Raw genomic sequence first — 23629 nt, forward strand, 5'->3', positions numbered from 1 at the left:
AGGATGGAAAAGACCTTGAAAATATACAAATACGCTTAGGTAGTAATTTGTGAATCATCACTTAAGTGTCAATACGAGGAGGCAGAATATGTCACCACTGCAAGTGCAGTGTAGGCCTAAGCATAACATGGGCATACAATACAAATATACCATTAAACCGCATAGCACTTTCATTACATGCAATATAAATTGATATAAAACATTGAAAAAGAGCAAATTACTGTGTGTTAAGTTCATGTATGGAATCCGAGGGAACAGAACTGTTCATCAAAAAGAATGCTTCCAAAAGTAAGAAGCTTGTTCTTTTGCTGCGTTGGGGGACAAATGGACCTATCCGCCCTGTAATAAAAGAAATGCCCGAACCAGTCTGGTTCCGTTAGGTAGAGGCAGTGTACTATGGTTCATTGGTTCTGGGAATTTTGTTGAACAAACAGCTGGTATAATCGGAGGTATTGAGGACAGCAAATGTTGTGACTAGTTAGTGTATGAACAAAGTTGGGAGGATTGTGTGGGGAGGTTAAAATAAAAACAAGCAATTCTCTCCGGAGCTAATGGAATGATTTGCAATGTTACAGAGGAATGCTGGCAGCAGTTCGGACGGGACAGAAGATTCTGATTTTTCAACAGACGTGGAGCACACTGACAGCTCTGAAAGTGAAAGGAGGAGGTCAAGGAGATCTGCCAGAGTGACACGATCTGCTGCCAGGCTTAGTCAGAGCTCCCAAGGTACTTAGAGAGTTTATGGTCATGACCTATATCACTTCCAATAACACCCTAGTCCTTCCTAGTTCAACAGTATTAAGACTGATGTGTAGCAATAAAAGTATTTTTTGGTTACTCATGTTTGGAAGAAATATGTTTTCAGTTCATGTGACTTGTAAGTAAGATCAGTTTGAAGGATCCTTAATGTTTGGAGACAGTTATCACCTAAGCGCGTGGTGCATAGATGCTTTCTTTACATATCCTTTAACACGTTGACAGCTGGTGTAAGGTTAGGTTGAAAGCTGTGATATTGTGCATCACTAGTATTTTCTTCTCTGTTGTACAATCAATGCTTAGTGGGTTTTTTTCCATGTAATTTCTTTCTGGGTATAGATTATTTTTTTGGAACTCAGTCTTCCCCATTTTTGCTGTACATCAATCTTCACTAAGTTGCTGTTTTTTTTTTTTTTTAATTTTATTTTTTTAGCAGCTTTCTAGTATTTGTAACCTAGACCAGGACAGAAAAAATATGCTGGTTAAGGACAGAATAACCATGGATCCATTGTGCCAGAAAATATGTGCACCTGCCATGGCACGAGAGCTGCAAGTTCCTTGGTTCCATTTGGGAGATAAGGCAGTTAGTTACCTGTTATAATACATGCAGATTTACATTTAGTGCTCCCAAGATTTCCTGATTCTCCAATCTAGGATTTACATTAAAATATCTCTCTGCATTCAGGTTTAAAAAATTTATTAAATATCTTCATTTCTGTAAATACTTTTGTAAAGAAGATATGACTGAGAAGGGGGCATACTCATTTGTTCTAATTATTCTTCACAAAGTCAAAACATCACTTCAAATAAACAAACTACAAGCGTTTGCAAGGCCGTTTGTCTGACCTTAACAAGCGTGTTTTTATTTTTTCACCATATGCAAAGGGGCTTAAAATATTTTAAAATAATAAAAAACAAAAATGCTACAGTCGAAATACAGCATACTTAGGTTTTAAAAAGTGAACTATTGGCAAAATATATTTAAAAAAAGATGAAAGTAGAAATTGGCCTGCCAGCCTTAGAAGTGAAGTTGACTTTTTTTTCCGGTAGATGTGTGTAGTAGCAGAATGCCGCCACTCACTTTGCAGAGAGCTGATTTTTGTGGTGGTTCTGACTCGTTGCCCAATGGTATAGGCTGTGGTGAGCGACAGCAAAGTGAAAGGTTTTCTGATTTTGTTTCCAGAATGCAGCCTGGAAAACAGGCTTTCTACAGCCTCTAGCACTAAGGACTTCGTCAGTGTGTCAGCCTGCAACCGAAAGCCACTTGGACTGTAACCAACTCACTGAATATTAACTGAATGATATGCATTCTAGGTAACAACGAGTCATGAGAAATATTATTGGGATAGTCTGAGAAACCCAAACCCTCTTTCATCCTAGAAAGGCAACTCAAGGACACTAAGAAAGTAGAAGTTATAGTTGAGATATTTATATAAAATTAAAACTCAATTTTAGTGTGTACGTGGTGATTAGTAACTATTACAGCACAATAGTTGCCATGATACTTGTCAGGAGAGTGAGCAATAAAAATGGTGTAGCATGTGGTTGTATTAATGTTTATTTGTATTTCCCACTCCAACTTACTTTGAGCTCAACTTTGCACCAAAAGCGGCCTACTTGAGAATTTCAGAGATGGTTCACAACCTTGTTCCTTTTCTGAATAGTAGAACCAATGTTCAGCAAATTAATATCATCTACTGTTCTCATGTGTGAAGGCAGGCAGGTAAGCCCACCAAGTAAAGGCTAGATGCATTTCCCTATAGCCGTTAGTAAAGATGGGTATTACAGCTCTGTATAGCCCTGCTGCCTCAAGTCTGGTTTAACAGCATGAATCTTCACTGGGTTCACATTCTGCTATCTAATGGTTGGGTCCGGAATTCTTCTCTTAGTTCTTTTTTGAGACGATTTGACATCCTTGATCCTTTCTCTGTGACACAAGAAGCCTTCCCCAGAAGCCTGTTTGGTCAACATTTTCAGATTCTTTTTTCCACTGTTGGATCTGAAAGCAGAGCAAAGCAGCTGAAGATTTTTGAAGGCAGGTATGTCTTTTCATAGAGTTTTTTGAAGCAAAGAACAATGAAGAACCCAAAAAGGGAAGGCACAGTCTTCCACCGACAAACTGCAACCTTCAAAATAAACATTGACCATGAGGGTTGGAGATGGAGCATCCCTCCTTCAGCTTTTGTCTACAGTGCCACCACAAATACGACAAAGTCTGCAAACTGTGTATCCTGAAAGACCACAACGCAAAGGTTTGCATCTCTTGTGCTGAATTGCAGCCCAAGACGCTGAAATCAAGGGAAAAACAAAGGTGAATACACTACGCCATAGTGCAGTTGAAGACCTTCCCGAAAGATCGTGATCGCTTGAGCAAGGAGGGGAACCCTGAGTCCTCCGGGACAGGGGGAGGACTCTGATGTCAAAAAGATCATTGAGGGTAGGGAAATGGAGAAGACGGAACAGAACCAGTTGAGGGCCAGTCCTTGGATGCCTTTGTCGTGCAGCCTTCTGATTAGGGTGTAATGTGATACTGTATTGCAAGCAGCGGAGAGGTTGAGGAGGATAAGGGCAGCGGTTTCTCCACTGTCCATTTTAGTGCTGGTTTTGTCTGTGGCTTCGGTGAGTATTGTTTCTGTGCTGTGGTTGCTTTGAAAACATGATTGGATACAGTTGAATAGGTTGCAGAGTGCGAGGTGGTTGGCAAGGAGTTTGTTGATTACCTTCTCTATCACTTTGCCTGGCTACGGAAACAGGGAGATGGGTTGGAACATGCTCAGCTCACTGGGGTTGACTGATGGTTTCTTGAGGATGGTGTTCACTGCTCCATGTTTCCAGTCTTCAGGGAAGGTGATTGATTAATGGAGAAGATGATGATGATGATGTGGGAGACGCGCTTCATAGACGACAACCTTTTCGACACAGTGGTGGATGTGTTGCCTCAAAAAATGTAAAAAGATAGCGAGGCAGTGTGGGCACAACGGATTTAATCGGGAGTAAGGGCAGGATCACAACCAATTACCAAACACTGTTTCCCTCAGCAAACAGTCCCACCAGTGCAAGCACCACAGTAGGAGTATCCTTGCATGCAAATACAGCTTTCAAGGCAGAAACGGAACACCAATGGAAGTGACTTAGTCATAAGCCCACCTACACAAAACACCAGTAGGGGGCAGATTCGGAGAGTTCCTCAGGGAATGGGAACAAGTGGATCTTAAACCTAATAGGACATGGACACTGCATAGAACTGTTAAGAACACCTTCAAACATAAGACCAAGGACAAGACCTTGCAACAAGGAAGTGGCAGCCCACTTAATGCAGGAGGTAAAGGACCTCCTCAACAAACGCAGTTGAAAGGGTACCAAAACTTCCAAAAGGACAATGAGTGTCCCCAATGTATTTCCTGGTACCAAAAGTGGACAAAACGCTCAGACCTATCCTAGATCTTTTCACCTTAAACAAGTCAATAAAAGCACAAAAATTAAAGGTGGTAACATTGCAGGAGGCCATACTATGTGGCAAGCGGACAACAGTGCAACATTACACATCAAAGATGCCTACCTCTATGATCAAAGAAAAACAAATATAAAAGATTCCTGAGAATTGTGGTTGAATGAATCAATTACCAGTTCAAGGTGGCTACGAATTCCTGTCTACTCTTACTTGTATACTGTCTGGTAAAAGTGAGATCGTTCAGCCAGTGACAAAGGAATGTACGAGCAGTTATGCAAACATTGCACAACCTGAGCTGCTTCATAAGAAAAAAAAAAATCACCCACTCCACAAAAAGAAAAGATCTTCCTGGGTGCATCATTGTACTCTACCACAGACAAGGCTTTCCAGCTCGACAAGAAAACACGGGCACTAATACAGCAAGCTCTATCAGACGAGATAGTCTCAGACAGTGAGGACAGTTTGGAAACTAACCAGGATAATGTCAGGATCTAGGGCTTTGAAAAGGCTTCCAAAGGAGGCAGTGAAGAACATACATTTTCTGGAACTAAAAACAGTTTTCCTGGTGCTCAAGGCCTTCCAAAATCACATGAATGGACAAGTGGTCCAAATCCAAATGCACAATGCTACCACAATGTTCTACCTCCACACAAAGGGGGTGCGGGGGCAAAATGGGACAACACCCACTGTCCCACTAGCACAATACATCAAGAGATGGGCCATACGTTGGAGCATAACACTAATGGCCATCCACCTGCCAGTAGCGCAGAACACAGAAACAGACAAGATAAGCAGATATAATAACTCCTACGAATGGGAACTCAAACAACAAGTTGTGGACGACATCTTCTACAGGTGGAGAACATCACACATATACCCGTTCGCAACAAGGGAGCATGCAGAATGCCAATACTTCGCCTCCATGTACCTGTAACAAGGGTAAGAGGGACTGCCCTGTCGATAGACTAGTTAGGAAGAGTTACATACAATTTTCTCCCCATGCCATTGATACCAGTGTTGCAGAACAGATGCAGACAAGCAGCCATGACACTAGTACTGATCTCCCCACAATGGAACAAGCAGACCTGGTTCTCTGATCTACTGGAAATCGCACAAGAAAGAACAATAAAGCTATTGTTGCACCAAGACTTAAAAACAGTGACGCAGGGCCAGGTATATCACCCAGAACCAGCAACCTTAAGCCTAGCAACATGGTACCTGAGGGCATGGAATTTGACAACCTAAACCTGCCACACAAAACCGTGGAAGTACTCGGGCCCAGAAGGGTCAGCAGATGAAAATTCAAGGCAAAACGTAGTAGATTTACACCCTGATGTAAAACACAAGGAGCCAAGTAAGGATGGGCACAGGAGTTCATTGGTCAAATTCCTCACCCATTGCCTACATAAGGGACTACCGTACACCTTGCTGAAGGTGCACCTCAGCCATAGTCGCATACACCGCAGCAATCACAGGCGTGTTTTTTTTTTTCAAGGTTCCGGTCATCAAGAGGGGCAGAAAAGCTAGATTACCTTACCAACGATCATGTCTGCACCAAATATGTTTAAAAATTACCATCTCTGCTATGTCTAAATTCTTCTGATACTAGGAAGTCACCATCCCACCCAGAAAAATTGGCCTTATTTGTTTTTAAACATTTTATTAACCTTTTCAAGACAAGCAGCCATAAGAACAAGTGGTTTACAGTTCAATGATCCGCAGCATAAAAATCTAATGGAATTTCAACTTGAACCAACACCCATTAGGTCTACCTTTTCCGATTAGCATGGTTTATGAACGTTGTCCCTTCCTTGATTTTTGCCTTTATGACCGTAACCAGTGTAGGAGGAATCTCAGAATGGGTCCTTGCGTTGTTAATGTGTGGAGAGTAAAGCTGCATTGTGCCTGCCTTCTCAGCCATAGTCTATATTGGCTGTCTGGTTAATATAAAACTTTTATGATCTGAGTCATCTGAGGTGTTATAATGGTAAAAATGTTTTTTTTTTTTTTTTTTTTTTTTTTTTAGCTTGCCTGTATCGACTTGACCCCTCTCAGTTGGCTTATGCGGCACATTATTTTTGCTGTCATACTAATATATTGCATAGTTTGACTGTGCAGCCTGAGAATGTTTTTCTAAATCTTGGATGCAAATGTTTCCATTGTAGCTCATTAGCATGAGGTATTTCTGTTTCAGCTGAGCATTTCAGTCTCGCCCAGTTCAACGTAGATGAGAGGAACTGTAGCCTGGTTAGAAGGGGGATCGAAAAAAGGAGGAGGGGAGGGTTCCAAAACATTTGTTTCCTCCATTCATTTTTCCATAGGAAAAATTGAACAGCGATAGCGCTGAAACCACTGAACGGACAAATTTGACAGAAAGGTAGGTCCTGGTACAGAGAGCGACCTTTTTTTTTTTTTTTTTTGCTTTGTTGTAAATCTGTACTATTCGCGAAACAATAATAGTTTTTAGTCATACTTAGTAGGGGGTGGAAGGGTTTCAAGTCAGAAGCGCAGCTCTGGCTTAGCTCAAGGACTTCTAGAAATCCAATATGAGCAGAGCTTTCACAGTAGGCGATGTGGCCTAGTGGCTGCAGCTGCTGACTATGTAATATGGTGCACTATATTTTTGAATATGTTTTGAATAAGAAGAGTTTCACATTTTACAGCAGATTGAACTCAAACCCTGCTGAAACCAAATGTGGTAAATTCTTTGAAGGAAAGATCTGTCCACGGTGAACCAAATGATTGTACATCTATATTCACGTCGAATAGCTAAGCTTGAATTGGTGGTTGTTTGGTACTGCCAGTGAACAAGAGGAAATCGGTTTCAGGATTTGCAACAGTTATGATGTTCATTCAAAGAGCAGCAGAAGGGAAACTGTCGGTAAATAACATTAAACCAGGGTGAAGTACCTACTATTCTGAGATCTCAGATTATAACTGTGGCATAGTATGTAGAATCAATATTTAAGACACCAAAATTCATATATTTTGATCTTCTCTCTTTTTTTTTTTTTTTTTATGACTTTATTTCGCTGATCACTTTTGGCAGGTTTGACTTGTCACAATCTACCAGAGGAAAACTAGAAGGGGGAGGGTAATAATTGTCACACAGTTTATAAATGGATAATTCCAATCCCTGTGCAAACTCTTTATTTTTTATTTTTATATATACGTATATGTGTGTTTATTATTTTGCCATGGCACATTAAACAAGATATGGGTCATAATAGCAGTTTGTACATCTACAGTGTAAGGAAATGCCTCCTTGGCATGTTCACCCCCTGACTTTTTGCCTTTGCTGATGCTAAGTTATGACTTGAAAGTGTGCTGGGACCCTGCTAACCAGGCCCCAGCACCAGTGTTCTTTCCCTAAACTGTACCTTTGGCTCCTCAATTGGCACAACCCTGCCACTCGGGTAAGTCCCTTGTAACTGGTACCCCTGGTACCAAGGGCCATGATGCCAGGGAAGGTCTCTAAGTGCTGCAGCATGCCTTATGCCACCCTAGAGACCTCTCACTCAGCACATGCACACTGCCTCACAGCTTGTGTGTGCTGGTGGGGAGAAAATGACTAAGTCGACATGGCACTCCCCTCAGAGTGCCATGCCAACCTCGCACTGCCTGTGGCATAGGTAAGTCACCCCTCTAGCAGGACTTACAGCACTAAGGCAGGGTGCACTATACCACAGGTGAGGGAATAGTTGCATGAGCACTACGCCCCTACAGTGTCTAAGCAAAACCTTAGACATTGTAAGTGCAGGGTAGCCATAAGAGTATATGGTCTGGGAGTCTGTCAAACACGAACTCCACAGCACCATAATGGCTACACTGAAAACTGGGAAGTTTGGTATCAAACTTCTCAGCACAATAAATACACACTGATGCCAGTGTGTGCAATTTATTGTAAAATACACCCAGAGGGCATCTTAGAGATGCCCCCTGAAAACATACCCGACTTCCAGTGTAGGCTGACTAGTTTTTGCCAGCCTGCCACACACCAGACATGTTGCTGGCCACGCGGGGAGAGTGCCTTTGTCACTCTGTGGCCAGGAAGAAAGCCTGTATTGGGTGGAGGTGCTTCTCACCTCCCCCTGCAGGAACTGTAACACCTGGCGGTGAGCCTCAAAGGCTCACCCCCTTTGTTACAGCGCCACAGGGCATCCCAGCTAGTGGAGATGCCCGCCCCTCCGACCACTGCCCCCACTTTTGGCGGCAAGGCTGGAGGAGATAGTGAGGAAAACAAGGAGGAGTCACCCACCAGTCAGGACAGCCCCTAAGGTGCCCTGAGATGAGGTGACCCTTACTTTTAGAAATCCTCCATCTTGTGGATGGAGGATTCCCCCAATAGGATTAGGGATGTGCCCCCCTCTCCCCACAGGGAGGAGGCACAAAGAGGGTGTAGCCACCCTCCAGGATAGTAGCCATTGGCTACTGCCCCCCAGACCTAAACACACCCCTGAATTTAGTATTTAGGGGCACCCAAGAAACCAGGAAATCAGATTCCTGTAACCTGAAAGAAGGACTGCTGACCTGAAAGCCCAGCAGAGACAACAGAAGACAACTGCCCTACCGGCCTGTCTCCTGACTAGACAGACTGCAACAGCGACGCATCCAACAGGCACCTGCGACCTCTGAAGCCTCAGAGGACTGCCCGAACCTAAGGACCAAGAAACTCCTGTGAGCAGTGGCTCTGCTCAACAAACAGCAACAATATTGCAACTTTTAAAGACTTCACTCTTCCCGCCGGAAGCATGAGACTTCACCCTCTGCACCCGATGCCCCCGGCTCGAGCTCCAGAGAACCAACACCACAGGGAGGACTTCCAGGTGACTGCGACCTTGTGAGTAGCCTGAGATGACCCCCCTGGACTCCCACAGCGACGCATGCAGAGAGAATCCAGAGGCTCCCGTGACCGTGACTGCCTGTAACAAGGAACCCGCCGCCTGGACCAAGCACTGCACCCACAGCCCGGAGGAACAGAAGGAACCGAACCTCAGTGCAGGAATGACCATCAGACGACCTTCTGCCTAGCCCAGTCGGTGGCTGGCCCGAGAAGCCCCTGCCTGCACTGCTAGAGAAGGGTCCCTCCATTGAATCCTATACAAAACCCAACACCTGCTTTGCACACTGCACCCGGCCGCCCCTGTGTCGCTGAGGGTGTTTTGTGTGCCTACTTGTGTTCCCCCCCAGTGTTCTAAAAAAAAACCCTGGTCTGCCCTCCGAAGACGCAGGTACTTACCTGTAGGCAGACTGGAACCGGAGCACTCATGTTCTTCATAGACACCTATGTGTTTTGGGCACCTCTTTGACCTCTGCACGTGACCGGCCCTGAGCTGTTGGTGTGGTATGTTTGGGGTTGCCTTGAACCCCCAACAGTGGGCTGCCTATGCCCAGGAACCTAGACTTGTAAGTGTCTTATTTACCTGAAAAATTAACCATTACTTACCTCCCCCAGGAACTGTTGATTTTTGCAGTGTGTCCACTTTTAAAATAGCTTATTGCCATTTTATCAAAAACTGTATATGCTATTGCTCTAATTCAAAGTTCCTAACTTACCTACGTGGAGTACCTTGCATTTTATGTATTTACTTCAAATCGTGAACTTGTCGTTCTAAAAATAAATTAAGAAAAGATATTTTTCTGTATAAAACTATTGACCTTGAGTTAAGTCTTTGTGTGTGCTCCTCATTTATTGCCTGTGTGTGTACAAAAAATGCTTAACACTACCCTCTGATAAACCTACTGCTCGACCACACTACCACAAAAGAGAGCATTAGAATGATCTAATTATGGCACTGTCTTACCTCTAAGGGGAACCCTTGGACTCTGTGCACACTATCTCTCACTTTGAGATAGTATATACAGAGCCAACTTCCTACAGTACGTCAATCGATTTCCTGGTGGACCAACCCTCCGTATCTTCTTGTGGGAGTTCCTTTTCTAGAAAGTAACACCATCTCATACCATCATCGCAGATACCTTACTGACAGGTTGTAGTGCTCATAAGGACCACCTGACCCTCCAAGGTCTTTGGTCTCGAAAGGAACTATCCTATCATATCAACTTGTTAGACCTGAAAGCAGCACATCTAGCTCGCAACGCTTTCCTATGTCTTTCAGATCTGCAGACCTCATGATTCGGACAACACCACTACAATGTGTTATATAAATAAATAGGGTGAAACAAGATCAAGACAGTTGTCTCTCCCAGCTCAAGCAATGTGGCATTGGGCATTAGCAAGAGGACTTCATCACAGTCTTTTATATTCAAGGAGCTCTAAACATAGAACCATATTTTCTCAATTGTTTCCTAGAAGAGAATCACAAATTGGTCCTCAACAAAGAAGTAGTCAACTACATCTTCGAAGAATGGGGCACTCCAGCAGAAGATTAGTTGGCTGCCTCCAAAAACAAAAAATGTCGTAACTACGTGTCCATGGCTCCAGATCTGCAGTCTCTGGGCAATGCTTTTTTGATAGACTGGTTGAATCCATTTGTGTACGCTTTTCCACCACTCCCTCTTTGTTCTGCGAGTGATTCAGAAAATAAGGTCACGCACCACAGTCACTCCAGATTGGCCGAGGCAGTGGTGATAGTCAGATCTCATTCATCTCTCTATAACCCATCACATGTGTATGCCACCCAGACCGGATCTGCTCTCCAGGCTTCAGGGCAGAACAGTACATGCAATGATCCAGTCAGTGATTTTGCCGCATGGCTTCTGAACTTGCCCAGTATGGACTTGTGAACCGTTCACAAGAGCTTGCTATGCTTTTACGTGGAAATGTTTCTCCATATGGTTTCGTGCTAAAAATTATGACCCTATTACAGTGCAAGAAAATGTCATCCTCCCTTACTTGTTACACTTTGCCAATTATACCCTGCAATTGGCCTCTATCAAAGTATGTTAACAGCTATTACTGCACATTGAAAGTCACCAATGCAGCAATCTTTTTTTCAAGATAACCATAGTTCAGGATTGTTTTAGAAGGAGTAAAGAAGGTCTTTCCTCCAGTCAGGATACCTCCATCCCCCTTGGTAATTGAACTTGGTATTATCAAAATTGATGGGGCCCTCCTTTTGAACCTATCCATAATGCAACGCTGCAGCACTTTTCATGGAAAACAGCATTTTAATAGCAATTACTTTGGCACATAGCGTTAGTGCCCGCTATTCACTATCTTTGGTAGAACCTTTTACTGTTTTTCACCATAATAGGATCGTTTACATATGCTCCCTTCTTTTCTGCCAAAAGTTGTATCAGAGTTCCATGTTAACCAGTCTGTTACTCTGCCCACTTTTTCCAAATCCTACTTCTTCAGCAGAGAGAACATTACATTATTGATGTCAAAAAAAGTACTTTGTTTCTATCTAGATAAATCCAAGTCAAATTTGACTTTGTCAAAAGTTCTTTGAGACAGGGCAGGGATTAGCAACCTCCAAACAATAGCTAAATGGATAGTATCTTGTATTTCTTTGTTCCCAGATTGCAAACAAGCTTTTACTAGGCAGGCTTAGAGCCCATTCTACATGAGGAAAGGCTGTGACCAAAGACTGGATTAGACAACTACCTATCCTAGACAGTTGTAAAGCAGCCATTCTGAGGTCTCTTCATACATTCAGAAAACACTACTGTCTAGACACTGATACGCCGAGATCAGATTCGGGCAAGTAACACTAAGAAATATATTCAAATAGTTCATTCTATCTCTGTGTGCCTGAACACTTTACTCAATTCTTCATCTCTTAAATCAGACACATAGAGCATTCACATGATATAGATGACTGACAGTGATGTACAGGGTTTTTCTCTTAACTTGCTACTCTGTTCAAAGCTTATTACTATCAGTGAAAACGCTACGATGTAGAAGAAAAAGTTACATACCTGTGGTCATAGTTCTGCATCGTAGGAATCTTCATTGAAGTCATAAACACCTCACTCTTCCCTTGCTGTCAGTGTCTTTTCTGTGATGCATAGGATATGAATAAAAAGAAATGGCGCTCCTAGGCAAACTGCCACCTTTAAGGACCCCAGAGGAACCCCTATCCCAAAATGCACTGGCATTTTGGGATAGGGGTTCCTCTGGGGTCCTTAAAGGTACAGGTCCTTTTTTCTAAGCTTCCCAGTGTAGCCTATCAAGCTGTCTTTTCCTTTTCACGCAGCCTCTAGTATTGGGCAGACTTTTCTATGAAATGTGTGACAAGTGTCAAAAAGGCTTTTTTTTTTTTAGTATTTACAACCTGCTGTTCTCCTCCAGTATTCTCCAAGAAAACTACAGGTTCAAAGGCATGTGTGGCTGTAGATAAACATGCTTTGCATAAGTCCGCCATCTAGTGTTGGGTCCGGAGTGTTACAAGTTGTTTTTGTTAGAAGAATCTTATTGAGTCACGAGGTTGAGTTACTTCTCTTGGTGATACTGCACATGGGCATTGAGTCCTTTGTTAGATTGTTTTCTCTCCAACGTCTGGTTCGAGCGTGTGTTCCTCTCGTTACGATATTCCTCAGCTCTGTCTGTTCTTAACTACTCTTTTCCGGTATTGTAATTCGTTCACGTTTTCTCTGTCTAACATAGTTGATCCTTATTTCTGCGGTGGGAGTCTGCTAATCGCCCTTCAGGGCACCAACACCGTCTCAGCCTACTTCTCTATGTGGAGTCGGAATATGCAGGGCTGTTGGAATGGACATAATTTCAGTTTTGCCCTCGATGCCATTCGAAATTCCCACACATTGATCAACACCAGGTGTGTAACTTGTGTCTCTCCCCCGACCATAAAGTAGAAAGCTGCGATGCCTGCTGGTTCTTTCAATCCAAGCAGACACTACAGGACCCAAAAACACGTCAATTTTAGATGGCGTTGAAAACACCAGATGGCACTCCTGATATTTTCAGGGAAAAACACGTGCAGGAGGAGCTGGAACATCCTGTGAGTACATCTGCCTCGACTCCCCATACAAAGACTTTGAAGAAGCCCCAAAAGCAGGTCGCCGGACTGCCACTACCTTCGGGACATGGTTGGTTCTGAAAGATACCTTTGGATTCCCCGTTTTTTGGCTCGACACTGAAATAGGCAAAACCAAAACATCTTTGGCATCGACCTCCGGCTCTGCAACATCCCACACAGTCTTGAGATCGAGCAGACCCATTGATCGGAGTGGTTTGGCACTGAGCAAAAAGCCCACCACATTGGCTTCAGATCCAATGGCTTCAGCTCGACACAAGGTTTCAGCAGCGAAAACCTCTGAAACTAAGACTGTATCTTCCAAAGATTCCAGTCACTCCTCGGATGACGCCTCATCAGTGGAGCCCATCTTAGAGGCAATGGATGCTTGTCAGTGCGAGCTCCATATTCAAAAAGGAAGAGGAAGAATAATTGCTTCCCCACGTTCCAATCAAGAGGAAGCTTACATTTCAAGAGGCCTTAGGCACTTCCCCTGAAAAAGTCTCCAAGGCCAAGGCTCCACTTCGACCCCAGCCTTCTCCACCACACACTCCTGTGCTTCCTTCTACACCCCACCCCCAGTCACCTACTCCTATTGCTGAGCCACAGTTTTCTCCACAAGGTTCCCCACCACCTCATGGAGATGATTTAGGAGACATGCCACAGGATATTGGGCCATGGGAGTCATACGATCCAGATCCCATTTTATCAAATGACCCTGATCTATATCAAGCACGCCATCACCTCCTGAAGACTCAACATCATATCAGCATGGGCAGCTGCTTACCACAATGTCCAAATGCACAATGACCATATCAAAGGTTATTTCCTCTTTGTTACACTGACTACCACACATAAAGAAAGTCAGTTTTTATTTATGTTACCTGGCATGCTTAGACATGCCACTGATATTTTTAAAGAACCTGTTACGTCTAGAGTTATCCCCCCAAGGGTGGGTAAAAAAATATTTAAGGGAGCACCTACAGACCCCTTTACACGCTCACAAATCCTTCTTGACTCCATAGTAGTCAGCACTGAACGAAAACATGTTAACAGCCAATCAACAGGAGGTACGCCTCCCCTGTAAAGGAGAGCAAAAAACTAGATGCAGCAGGGAAAAAAGGTGGCTGCACAAGCTGCCAGTCATTGGTGTATCGCCAATTCGCAGGCACTCCTAACATGGTATGATAGGGCCCACTGGGATGAAATGGAGGATCTTCTCCAGTGCCTCCCAGAGGAACATCGAAAAAGGGCACAGGAGATAATTTCTGAGGGTCGAACCATATTAAACAACTCCATCAGTTGTGCAATTGATGCTGCAGACATTACTACCAGCATTTTCATCAGAAGACATGCTTGGCTTAGATGTTCAGGGTTCAAGCCAGAAATTCAGCAGGCAGTTCTCAACACGCCCTTCGACAGGGGACACAGCGAAGGGTATGGGTCATTACTCACAACACCACAACGGGGTAATTTTTGTTGCCCACAATTCAGTGGAGGCTCAAAACCATCCGCTACTGAAGTTTCCATTTCTCAAAGCCAGCAAGGCACCCATTTCTATATTAGAGGTTCCTACAAAGGTGCAATCAACAAAGGCAGATGAAGAACATCCACCTCTAGAGGGTCTGCCTCCACTGCATGCCAGTGACTACCTACACCTTACACCGGCTCACACCTCTTCAGTAGAAAGAAGACTAAAATATTTCTACACACAATGGTCCAGTACCACCACAGAGCAGTGGATTCTCTCAGTTATCCAATATGGTTACTGTCTGGAACTCATTTCCACTCCACCATACATCCCCCCCTCGCAGTCACAAACTCTCACAAGATCATGTTTTTTTTCTGAAAGAAGAGGTACAATCCCTTCTTCTCTAAGGGGCTATAGAACCAGTTCACACCAAGTTTCACAGCAAGGGTTAGGAGTATAGTCCCATATTTTCCTCATATCAAAGAAGGACGGGTCATTCGCACATATACCAGAACTCAGACCAGTCAACCTCTATATTCTATCAGAGCATTTCCATATGGTCACTCTCCAAGATGTCATTCTATTGTTACATCGAGGAAATTTAATGACTGCTTTAGTTCTGAATGACGCATACTTTCATATTCCCATTCATCCAGCACTCACCGCAAGTACCTCCGATTTGTCATTGCGGGGAAACACTATCAATTCAAGGTTTTACCATTCGGGGTAACAACCGCCCCAGGGTCTTCTCAAAATGTCTAGCAGTAGTTCCAGCATACCACAGATGAGAACATCTTACCCTACTTGGACAACTGGCTCATCAAAGCCAGTATAAACCAACAATGTCAGCGTTGCACTCCAATCACAATACCTCCTTCGTACTCTAGGAGTCATGATCAACTTTCTGAAATCCCATCTCCAACCTTCACAGATACAGCCTTACCTAGGGGCAATTCTCAATGCTCAGTCAGGGCTAGCATATCCAACATTAGCTCGAATTCAAACTCCTTTCCCAACTACACGAAAACCACACTTAAACAGTGAGAACAGTGATGCAACTACTAGGGATGATGGCCTCTTGCATTGCCATCGTCCCCCATGCCAGACTATACTTGTACCCCTTACAGCAGTGTCTGTCTCGTCAGTGGTCTCAGTCATAGGGTGATCTCCAAGATATGTTGTTGGACCGCCAGACTCACTGCTCTCTGCAATGGTGGAATACCACCAACCTCTCTAAAGGGCGGCCCTTTCAGGATCCAGTGCCTTAAATCACTCTCACTACAGATGCATCACAGACAGGTTAGGGAGCTCACCTCAACTACCTCACTATACAAGGTATATGGGATCCCTTTCAAAAACTTCTCACATCAATTACTTGGAGTTGCAGGCAATTTTCTTAGCAATCAAAGCCTTTCTAACACAACTCTTCCACACAGTGGTTCTAGTCCATACAAACAACATGACAGCCATGTATTATCTGCAGAAAGGTGTTGAGGGGGGGCAAGTTCTTCTCAATTGTCCCATCTCCCTCAGACAATATGGAAATCAGCAATTCACCATCCCATTCACCTAGTGGCAGAACATCTCCCAGGAATTGGGCAACCAATTCGCTGACGACCTCAACAGGAAGCAGCAACAAGTCCATGAATGTGAACTCCACCCACATATCCTTCACCAGTACTTTCAAAGGTGGGAAACACCACAAATAGATCTCTTCGCCACTGCTGAATATTCAAAATGCCAAAACTTTGCATCCAGATACCAACACCCTGAGTCCAGGGGCAATGGTCTAGGGGTGAATTGGTCAGTGATATTTTCTTACACTTTCCCACCTTTCCCACTCATTCTGTCTCACGTTTGCAAACTGAGACAACTTTTACTTACGTGATCCTTGTAGCTCCCACATGGGTCTGCCTTGGTTCACAACACTTCTGTATCTGTCTGTAGTTCCTCACGAGAAACTCCCCAACAGGCCGGACCTTTTTACACAAAGTCAGATCGACATCTGGGTCCCAAAACTCTCAACCTTGCGATATGGCTCCTGAAGTCCTAGAGTTTGTTTATTTAAATCTTCCGCCTGAATGCATAGACATTCTTAAAGAGACATGTACACCTACAACTAGACAGTGTTATGCTGCAAAATGGAAACATTTTGTATTCTACTGTCGACCTAAACACATTGACTCACTCAAAGCCTCAGTCCAAGACATTGTTTGCTATCTGCTGCATTAGCAAAAGACAAACTTAGAGTACTCATCTGTTCGTCTTCATTTAGCAGCTATAGCTGATCACCTCTAAAACAGACAACAGGTCTCTTTATGTAGAATTCCAGTTATCAAAGCCTTCATGCAAGGTCTCAAAGGCGCCATTCCACCCAGGGTTCCCCCAGCACCATCCTGGAACCTTAATGTTGTACTTACTAGGCTCATGGGCCCAACTTTTGAGCCCATGTATGCCCTTTACAATTCCTTTCATGGAAGGTAACCTTTTTAGTAGGTTTTTAGTAGCTATCACTTCCCTAAGGCGTGTAAGTGAACTCCAGGCTCTAACTTTAGAAGAACCTTTCTTCCAGTTTCACAGTGACAGAGTAGTTCTTCGAACAAACCCTAAATTCCTTCCAAAAGTAGTTTCCCAATTCCACATCAACCAGTCAATTGTTACCTGTATTTTTCCCACAGTCAGACTCCGTTGGAGAGAGCTCTTCGCACACTAAATGTTAAAAAGAGTTCTTATGTATTATATTGACAGGACCAAACAGTTTAGGAAATCCGTACAACTTTTTGTAGCATTTTCAGTGTCTCATAAAGGTAACCCAATATCAAAAAATGGTATAGCCAGCTAAGTGTATTCAAACTTGCTATGCCAAAGGCAAAACCTATTACCCCCAAAGCACATTCCACCAGAAAAAAGGTGCCTCCATGGCCTTTTTAGGGAACATCCCAAGAGCAGATATATGTAAAGCTGCTACTTGGTCTAAACCACATACATTTACTAAACACTATTGTGTAGATGTTTTAGCAAGCCAGTGTTGACCAAGCACTGCTCAGAACACTTTTTCAAGCAACTCAACCCCCTACAGGCTAGCCACTGCTTGGAGGGACTGCTTTGCAATCTATGCAAAGCATGTGTTTCTACAGCCACACATGCCATCGAACAGAAAATATTACTTACCCCAGTGTAGGAAGCTGGCCTGGTGTGTGGTGAGCACCTATGGTACTATCACCTTATTCCAGGTCCAGTTATCCCCTATTAGTTAGATGTAGGTAGTGTTTAGGAAGCCAGGGCTCTTTAGAGGTAGCTGTGGATGAGCAGCCAAGACTTATCTAGGAGACATGTAAAGCTTATGTAATACCACTATAGTCACACAGCACTTTTCACACATGAAAGAACCCCACAAGTTAGAAAAAGAAAGGTCCTTTATTATGGTCACACAAATAGTAAAATACTGCACAGGCAATACTCCAAGTGGAGGTAAGTAAACACTCTATTACATGCACATTAGAAATCAGTAAATAACATAGAAAGCATTAGGCATTGGTAAAAACAATAGTAAATAGTGAGGGCCTTAGGTTAGGGCCAAACCATATACTAAAAAGTGGAATGTGAAAGGCAGTCCACCCACCCAAGGAAGTGGAATCAGCAGAGGGGAGTTTGAACTAGGAATGGACCTCATTTCAGTTTTGCCGTCAATGCCATTCAAAATTCACACTCATTGATCAACACCAGGTGTGTAACGTGTGTCTCTCCACTGACCATAAAGAAGAAAGCTATGATGCCTGCTGGCCAATTGGAGATGGCGTTGAAGACGCCAGACGACACTCCTGATATTTTCGGGGAAAAACACGCGCATGAGGAGGCCCTCTCCATAGAAGATTTAGAGTCTGATGTCCAATTCAACATTGAAAGCCAGCCTCTTACCTCCGCCCATCCTGTGAGTACATCTGCCCCGACTCCCCATAGAAAGACTTTGAAGAAACCCCAAAAGCAGGTCGCCAGACTGCCACTGCCTTTGGGCCATGGTCTTGATCCTGTAATGTTCAGTGGTCAAACCAAAACCATCTAACTGTGGACTTTTTAGAGCTGTATAGTTGTCTTCATCTTCCTCTCTTACAGTGGGGAGTTTGTCGTTTCCTTTGTCAGAGAGGGAGAGCCACAAGATTACTGCCCATTGCCTTTGGGGGATATTCTGAACTTTACAGGTCTCACCAAAGCAGTGAACCATTTGTAAATGTCATCTCCCACCTTGTAAGGTGGGGACTGTCTTGATCAGGTTCATATGAATCATGAGTCCTCCCTGATTCGGGTGTCCCTAAAGCTAAGTTTGCTGCCACCATGGGGTTTTTCCCTCTCCACTGCCAAGGCCTCCCTATCTAGGGCCAGCTGTTGCTGAAGTAGCCTGAGCTTGGCCTCCTCCAACCTCCGTTTCCTAAGCTTCCTGTCTAAGGAATCCTCCCCTGCCGTGGAGCAGTGGGTCCCCTCAGATACTGAGGAGATATGGGTATGAACAGAGGAGGACCTATCCCTCCTCCTGGGGACTCTCTGGACCAACCCCCTAGGAGTAAATGTGGGCCTACTGACCCGACCTGTACCCCCAACCTCCTCCCCTCCTCCCCCCCATTACCTGCAGTAGTCTTAACAGGGCTGTGGTGTTCCTCCGGACCCTCCCCAGCCCAGAGGGCAGGGTGCAGGTACCGGTGTGCGAGGGAACCCCTGCATGAGCAGAGGTGCCTCTACGAACTCCAGCTCCATTTCAGTAGACTTCGTAAGTGCGGGAAGCCCACCCATGTACTAGACACAGGTCACTATGGCCCTCATTATGAACATGGCAGTCTGCTCCGCTCTGCCAGCGGTGGCGGTAGAAACCACCAACAGAGGAGCGGGCCGGACTGCCAAATAATGAACCGAACCAAACGAAACACAGGCATCCCGCAAACCACCCTCCACCAGTAGAGGAGTGCCGACGTCGACGGCAGAGTTCGCCCACAGGCCGACAGAAAGGCTTAACCCGGCCATCAAATAATGAACCACCAGTCTGCCGCCAGATCCGGAGGGTGAACCACCGCCACGGAAAGCCAGGTGGAAATGAACCAAATATAAGGAAACACTCACCGGAGGCCCACACAACGCGCCACAGCAGACATCGATAGAGAGCTGCAGATCATGCCAGCCCTGCTCCGTGCCATATACCTCCACGACCGAGACCGCCGACGAAGTACCGCAACCTACTGAACAAGGGAAGAAAGGGCACAGTCACATACCCACCCACCCTGCTACGCCCCCCCCACCCAACCCTTCACAGCAGCACACGTCATACACCCCACAGCAAGAGGTACTTACCCGACACAAGGCTAATCCAACTTGACCATAGTACATACAAATGCCCCACACCCATAAGGGTGACTTACAGTGACCTGTAGTGAAAGGGTGCATGCACCTTTTCACGCATGCTGCAATGGCAGACTTAGAGACCCATTTTGAAAAGCTCCCATGGGTGGCACAATACATGCTACAGCCCAGGGGGAACCCCTAGTGCCTCAATGCCCTGGGTACCTAAGTACCATGTACTAGGGGCTTAAATGGTGGCACCAGTATGCCAACTGTGGGGTTTGCAAAGACCTAAGCTTCTAAATTATAGCTACTAAATTATAGAGCACAGTTACGGGGGCCCGGGTTAGCAGGATCCCAGTGAACGCATTCAAAACACACTGACAGCAGGAAAAAAGTGGGGGGTAACCATGCCAGAAAGAGGGTACTTTCCTACACCCAGTAGACATCTGTTCGTGGCATGTGGTGCTGTAGATTCACATGTGTCCTCCCTCCTCCCAGGCCATCTGTGGCCATTGTAGTTGCGTTCTTATATAAATATTGTATATATGTTAATGCATGGCATGGACATCTTTCTCTTTACTCTCTATACACTCCTTACCTCAACCGCCTGCGACAAGAAATGGTAACAAAGGACTAGATGCCCATACGCAGTATCACAGAGAAGACGAGTCACTCGATCTTGTGACTCGAAAAGATTCTTTGAACAAAAACAGCTTGTAACACTCTGCACCCAACACTAGATGGTGGACTTATGCGAAGCATGTGTATTTGAGCACTATATGCCACAAACAGATGTCTACTGGGTAAATAACTTTTTCCTTCTATCTAGTAGCGTTACCTTCAAGAATAGCAGTCTACCCAGAGGCCAGTGTATAGATAGGATAGTTTAAAACAAATGGAGTGCTTTATCAGTATTGCTGCTACAAAAAAATATGTACTGTAAAAGGCAAAATGTCAGTTTTGGCCCCATTCTGAAGCTATAGAACTTGGTGCTCGATTCTCCCAGTGAGCTGCTTGTAACATTGGCACTTCTGCACTGTGCTTCTCTAAGTACAGCCGTATTTGTCTTCTCTTCTAGGCGCTACATAAGCTCTGATGGTCCACGTTATCATTTTAAGCAATCCTATGAGTTAGTCTTCATTTTACACAGCAGGCAGCCAAGTATTTATCAGGGTACTTGTTACCCTGTTGCTTGCATTGTTTATGCGTTATTCTTTGGCAGTTCTAAGTTTCTGTTGTATATACAGTGTTTTCCCCCACCCACTTTGAACACCCCAACAATCATTGTATCATCCCCATAATAAATTGTTAAACCTAAGAAAGAAGTTAACTGAGGTCATGCACAGTGTTCGGTTAGTGCAGCCTAATCCAACACTCCTTGTTGCTCCTTTTCAACAATAAGATGCTACAGCTCTTGACGAAATACTTGAAAATCTGGCAGGGTCCTCTTATAGGCTAGTTGCTCACCACCTAATTGTAATAACAGCCAACGCAAAAATACAGTATGGAGATGCATAGCAGGTCAAACATACTAAGGGCTGTTTCTAGTCAAATTTATGTACTCCTAACAGAAAAGGCAAGGGATAAAAGCTTCAGTTTGATAGTACAGGATCAAAGTGGATGGAGTCCTCATTAGTGATAAGTGTCTAGTTCCGTAGCCGCTAATGAATCTAGTGGTATATGTCTTGGTTTCTCGACTGCATTTTTGGCTAATTTCATGGCTAATTTCAGACTAGTGCAGCTATGTATCCAATCCTTTTGGTTGTACACTGTGACAGGCTGGGAAAATGTGTTATATTTAATATCATGAGATCACAGCAGTTTTTTAACTTCCAGATTTGCCCTCCTAGCCTCCTGCACGGTAGTTGTTAAATCCAGATAGAGCAAAAGAATAGAGGCCTGGACATTTCTTTTTCTTGAGCCAATAGTTAAGGTGTGTCTCGTCACTATAGTTTAATTGTCTTTCTGCTATTGGTTGGGATGGGGGCTCTTAGGAGCCCTATGCCCTAGCCACCTATGCGCTCTTTTAGCAATTAAGTATTTTGAGAAACTGGTTCTGTCAAATAGGTTTTGGAAGTAAGGATTACACAAATGTCTCAATCTTACCTGTGTCTGTAGTTTCCTGTATCCCAATTACACAGATGTTATTTGTGCGAGATCGGGACTCCAAATGCTCATTTTTGGCAGCTATTTTAGACAAGATACCTTACCTTCATATGACTGTATTTTTAGGTTCTGGAGCGTCATCTTCCAAAGGAAACAGTTTGCATTCAGCCTCATTGTCAGTTGCTGTGTTGATCAAAACTGCCTTTCATCAAATCCATCTCAACAATTAGATGATCAATTTTCAGATCAGTGGCGCATAGGCTGGTCTTCATGTCTATCAATATGGACAAGATATCAGCATATGTTTCATTCATGTCTTCCCAATTTCATTTTTTGTAGTAATGTGTATGTTGCCTGAGTCTGTAAACAAGCACACCTTCCATTGGTGATGGGACAAGTAGACTAATGCATGCAAGGCCAGTATGCACATTGGCTCATTGGCCCTACCCCTAGTCTGTCTGCCTTTACATAATTCAAGGTGTACGAGCCAACCTTTGTTGCCCAGTTTACATCATATGGTCTGGCTTGTATAGTGTAGCCCCCATGCTCTTACCTGTCACTCGGCAATCTTGGAGCTGATATTTCAGTCAGGGTTTTTCCCTATACATCAGTATGTTCTTGCAGGTGCAGTTTTAGGGTTTGTGGGGCCCCTGTCGGGAAGGTAATGTGCGAGGCCCCTCTTATTTGCACACCTCATGGCAACCCTGAAAATGACATTACAGGAAGTGCCATCAATTGACTGTTAGTACCCTGGCATCTTGTGGGACTTTGCAAGAAGCAACTTTTCTGGTGTAGATATCAGTAAAACAATAAAAACTTCTTTTAAGTGGAAATATGTTAAATTTGTTACAGTAGGTGGAAAGGTTTGGCCTAAGCTAAAACGGTTTAATGGTGTCACACCTTCTGCACTTTTAAAATTTTGGATACCAATTATTAATATACACCTAAAAGGTTCCTGAGAGTGTTTCCTTTTGTAAATTAGCACAACACCAATTCAATTAACAGTTTTCAGATATCTCATTCAATCTGCATACAATTATATTGCCTACTTTAGTACCACATTTGGAAAGCACACATCCAAATGCAATTAAATGATGCTGTAAGCCTGGCTCACTAACCAGCCTGTTTCCTTGGGTCTCAGTATTGCAGTATGGCTGCAGGGTGCAAGGGAGCAAGATTAGACCTCCAGGGTTGCCACCTGGCCTGCATTCTACGAGCACAGGCAGTATTTTAATGTCTAAAGATAATTAAAATGGGATAAAGAAGCAAAACCTGGATTTGTTTGGTACCTATCGCCTATAAATTGAAAATTTAAGCAAAACAAACAACTTCTTTGATTGGATTTGACCCTGTTGAAATAATTATTCCATATCGTATTAGAACTACAACGTCTTCAGCTACCTTACAACACTCCTAACAACTGTAATAATCTTGCTCAATTCTTCTTCAATAAGAGTAAACTAGTATGTGACAACATCCAGGCAGAACAAATTCATACACCTTATAACTTTACTGTGTCTGCTCACAATATTCAAACTGTGATTACTTTAAACTCTTTCATACCAATTGATGGGGATG

The 23629-nt window shown here is 43.9% G+C and overlaps 1 protein-coding gene across 6 annotated transcripts in view; it reads left to right on the forward strand.

Annotated features, from left to right (window-relative positions):
* The window catches only part of KAT7 (lysine acetyltransferase 7), a 683237-nt gene that overhangs the window by 100089 nt on the left and 559519 nt on the right, over positions 1 to 23629 (forward strand). For all 6 annotated transcript variants that reach the window (XM_069237807.1, XM_069237810.1, XM_069237811.1 and 3 more), the window contains exon 3: positions 576 to 726. In XM_069237807.1, the coding sequence (XP_069093908.1) occupies positions 576 to 726 (151 nt within the window). The remainder of the gene's footprint in view (positions 1 to 575; positions 727 to 23629) is intronic.

The sequence above is a fragment of the Pleurodeles waltl genome, chromosome 6, assembly GCF_031143425.1.
Source record: "Pleurodeles waltl isolate 20211129_DDA chromosome 6, aPleWal1.hap1.20221129, whole genome shotgun sequence".
Lineage (NCBI taxonomy): Eukaryota > Metazoa > Chordata > Amphibia > Caudata > Salamandridae > Pleurodeles > Pleurodeles waltl.